Here is a 3,668-nt window from a genome sequence, read left to right on the forward strand (position 1 = left end):
CACACACACACACACACCCACACACACACACACACACCCACACACACACACACACACACACACACACACACACACACACACACACACACACACACACACACACACACACACACACACACACACACACACACACACACACACACACACACACACACACACACACACACACACTAAACATGGGTTGAGTTTGGAGAATGCAAAACATGAAATTCATTGAGATTTGTTTTATTACAAAATATAGAAACTTTCTGAAGCCTTAGGTACAAAAAGTATTATCACAGATGTAAGTGTACAAGCGCATGGAAAGAACAACACTGAACTCTTTGGTATCGTTTCGTAAAGCAATGGCAGGGGGGTAGGGGTGGGGGTGGTTGGTCAACACAGGTGTGGTTGAGGAAGGTCAATATCGAGGCTCAGCCCGAGACTGAGTAGTGTTGACCTCGCTGATGATATGGCTGCTCCTGGAGCGTCTCTCACCTCGTGTCTTGAAACTGACTCAGCGAATGATGAAGAATATTAGCTTAAATAATATGGCGGATAACTTGGTGAGGGAATGAGTGAAGAAGGCGTGGCGGAGTGATGGTCAGACGGCCGTGTGAGGGGAGCACGGCAGGGAGTGGGCTGGCCTCAGACACGGCCGACAGAACCGTCGGCTGATGGGCGTCTGAAGCTTGTTACGCTCTTCCTTGTCGAGGATAATGAGGTGGGTGGTGGGTCTGGGCGGCGGCGAGCTCCGCCCGATCAGTGAACCCAACATTTTGGTCACAGAGATCTTCCTCAGTTTGGGAGACCCTCCACTCTGGTTCCCGTTCCTCTGAGCCTTGACTTCCTTGATGAAGCCGTCGAGGACCTGTGAGACGGTGGTGCAGCTCTCGGCCGTGGAGACCTCTGAGAAGCGGGCGGAGTGGGTGAGGGCCAAGCTCCTGGCCTCCACCTCCTCTACCTCCCGGAGGTGTCCCAGGTCGCTCTTGTTGCCCATCATCAACACGCTCGCTGATGGCCGCCGCTCCGACAACTCCTGAAACAACACACAAACGCAAAGTTAGTGACTTGAACTTGCAAGTAATCTGTATATACACCGTATATATGACTGAACAATTTGTATACAATATACAAGTGTGTATGAGGGAGTGTTGTATGATGTGTAGCAGGTGTGCACACACCTGGCAAGACAGTGTGCATGAGGCAGTGTTGTATGATGTGTGGCAGGTGTGTACACACCAGGCAAGACAGTGTGTATGAGGGAGTATTGTATGATGTGTAGCAGGTGTGCACACACCTGGCAAGACAGTGTGTATGAGGGAGTATTGTATGATGTGTAGCAGGTGTGCACACACCTGGCAAGAGAGTGTGTATGAGGGAGTATTGTATGATGTGTAGCAGGTGTGCACACACCTGGGGAGACAGTGTGTATGAGGGAGTGTTGTATGTTGCGTGACAGGTGTACACACACCTGGGGAGATAGTGTGTATGAGGCAGTGTTGTATGATGCGTAGCAGGTGTGTACACACCAGGCAAGACAGTGTGTATGAGGGAGTGTTGTGTGACAGGTGTGTACACACCTGAAGACAGTAGAGATAGTTACCTGGAGAGTGTTGGCGGCCCATCTGTAGGAGTGTTTATCTGTGATAGCGTACACGACGACGAAGGCTTCGGCCCACTGGAGGTGAGCGTCGGAGGAGTCCTCGCAGCTGGCCCAGGTGTCCATGATCTCCACGGGCTGCGGCGCCCCGTCCACCTGCAGCACACACTTGTACAACATATCTGCAACAACATACAACAACATAAACATTCCGTGTCTCGAGTCATAAACATCGCCACCTCTTGCACACACATGTAGCAAGCGTGTGTGGACACCAAGATTGGCTAAAATCAATACATTTCATGCAAATTCCTTAGTAAAAATCAACATTGCGTGATACTGTATTTAGCTCTTTTAATCAATTATTGGGAAGACATATTAGGTAGATTTCTATTGATTTCCTATTGGTTGATGATTATAATGGCAGTGAAATACTTGGACAATCTTGGAGTGTGTGAGTGAACATGTTCACTCATCTGTCCTCTCCCTGTCAGGTCTGTGGCTGTGCTTGGTCTCTAGTGTTATCGCCTGCACTCTGCTAATGTTATCATTTTGACTTGCATTAATCGAGTTGTAGAACTAACGCCATTATACGTGGATGTCAGTGTTTCATAATGTATATTCTTAGTGTACTGAGCAGATGCCTCAATTTAATTAATAATAAATTGATGATGTATTATCATCTTACGTAGTTCTTCATCTGAGCTGCCTTACTAGTGAACAGGTGTTAAGATGATGAACACAGGTGTTGTTGTGTTAAGATGTTAATAATGTAACGCTGACCCAGTGAGGGTGTCGACCACACAACAATATTTACGTGAGGTTGAGAAAAACAATTGTGTAGGTAAACATTCGATTGAAAAAACATGTTTTTAATATTTATATTACTTAACTACGATTTTTTTTTTGGGGGGGGGGTCATTACTGGTTCTCTATAGACCACATCATATGACAGGTTCTCTAACGACTATAGTACGTTATTGGTTCTCTAGAGACCACAGCACATTACTGGTTCTGTTGAGACCACATCTCGATAATGGTTGTTTAGAGACCAGAACACATTACTGGTTCTCCAAGTGACCTCAGCGCGTTATTGGTTCTTTAGAAACATCAGCATATTAGGGTTCTCTAGAGGCCAGAACGCCGTACTAGTTCTCTAGAGAACACAACAGATTACTGGTTCTCTTGAAACCTCAGCACATTACTGGTTCTCTAGAGATCTGAGTAAATAAAGATTACCATTTCTCTAGAGGTCCCACCACAGTACCGGTACCCTAGAGCACACAGCCACACACCTGACTGCTGTGCACATGTTCAGGAAGAGATAATGAGGGCGGGCCGGAGAGTATGTCTCACCTGTGTCAGATCTGTACTCCCCGATGAAGCGCTTGGTGAGGTAGCGGACGGTGAGGGCAGACTTGCCCACCTCACTGCTCCCCACAACGGCCACTCTTAGCGGCCCACTTTGACTAGTGTTTCTATCGTCCTTCATGATCACTCGGCAGCTCTGGCCCCTACACACTGCACTGTTTTTAGTCACGGTGGCTTTTCTGTTCGTCGATCTCTTGATGTAGTTCTTTATGTCCTCTAATATCCAGAGTGGAATGCAGGCAAAGGCTGGATTTCCGTTTGGAGCAATCTTGGATGATTTTCCCGGGCCGGCACACGATACGTGGCGGCAGTTGTCCTTTACTGCCAGCGCGGGTAAGTCTCCGCTGGTGCACACACTCAAGGGGAAGGCAAGAGATCACACACACACACACGCACACACCTGCTGGCTTAAGGCAGGTTAAGTGTAGGCAGGAAGAGCGTGGCCTGGACTGGCTGCAGCGCGCTGTGTGGGTCGTATATATATCCGCGGGCGAGTGCCTCACCGCGCACCTTGGCAGTACGCAGCTGGTGTTGTGAGGCTGGTGTGGCTCTGCCTCCCTGCCTGCTCCTGTGGGAGGTGTGGCCCTGCCTCCCTGCCTGCTCCTGCGGGAGGTCTCTCCCTCGGTATTGATGTCTGCCCCCCTTCCTTCCCTCCCTCCCTCTCTCTTTCCCCCATCCTCTTATTCTCTCTCACTCTCTCCCTCCTCTCTCTCTC

At 49.0% G+C, this 3,668-nt stretch overlaps 1 protein-coding gene across 1 annotated transcript; it reads right to left on the bottom strand.

Moving 5' to 3' along the window:
• Positions 1–209: 209 nt before the first annotated feature.
• Positions 210–3,418, bottom strand: LOC138365827 (ras-related and estrogen-regulated growth inhibitor-like protein). Its single transcript, XM_069326342.1, has 3 exons — positions 2,939–3,418; positions 1,586–1,764; positions 210–1,018 (listed from the first exon to the last, which is right to left on the bottom strand). Exons 1-3 carry the CDS (start codon positions 3,072–3,074, stop codon positions 584–586), a joined length of 750 nt encoding a protein of 249 aa, XP_069182443.1. The 5' UTR covers positions 3,075–3,418; the 3' UTR covers positions 210–583.
• Between the last annotated feature and the right edge of the window lie 250 nt (positions 3,419–3,668).

This window comes from Procambarus clarkii, chromosome 18, assembly GCF_040958095.1.
Source record: "Procambarus clarkii isolate CNS0578487 chromosome 18, FALCON_Pclarkii_2.0, whole genome shotgun sequence".
Taxonomy (NCBI): Eukaryota; Metazoa; Arthropoda; class Malacostraca; order Decapoda; family Cambaridae; genus Procambarus; species Procambarus clarkii.

Bases quoted from the DNA above. Each gene is read 5' to 3' on its own strand.
- LOC138365827 (XM_069326342.1), bottom strand. From the start codon at position 3,074: ATGAAGGACGATAGAAACACTAGTCAAAGTGGGCCGCTAAGAGTGGCC. The intron at 1,765-2,938 runs GTGAGACATACT...ATGTTGTTGCAG, and splicing joins GGAGTACAGATCTGACACAG to ATATGTTGTACAAGTGTGTG. The intron at 1,019-1,585 runs GTAACTATCTCT...GTGTTGTTTCAG, and splicing joins GGGCCGCCAACACTCTCCAG to GAGTTGTCGGAGCGGCGGCC.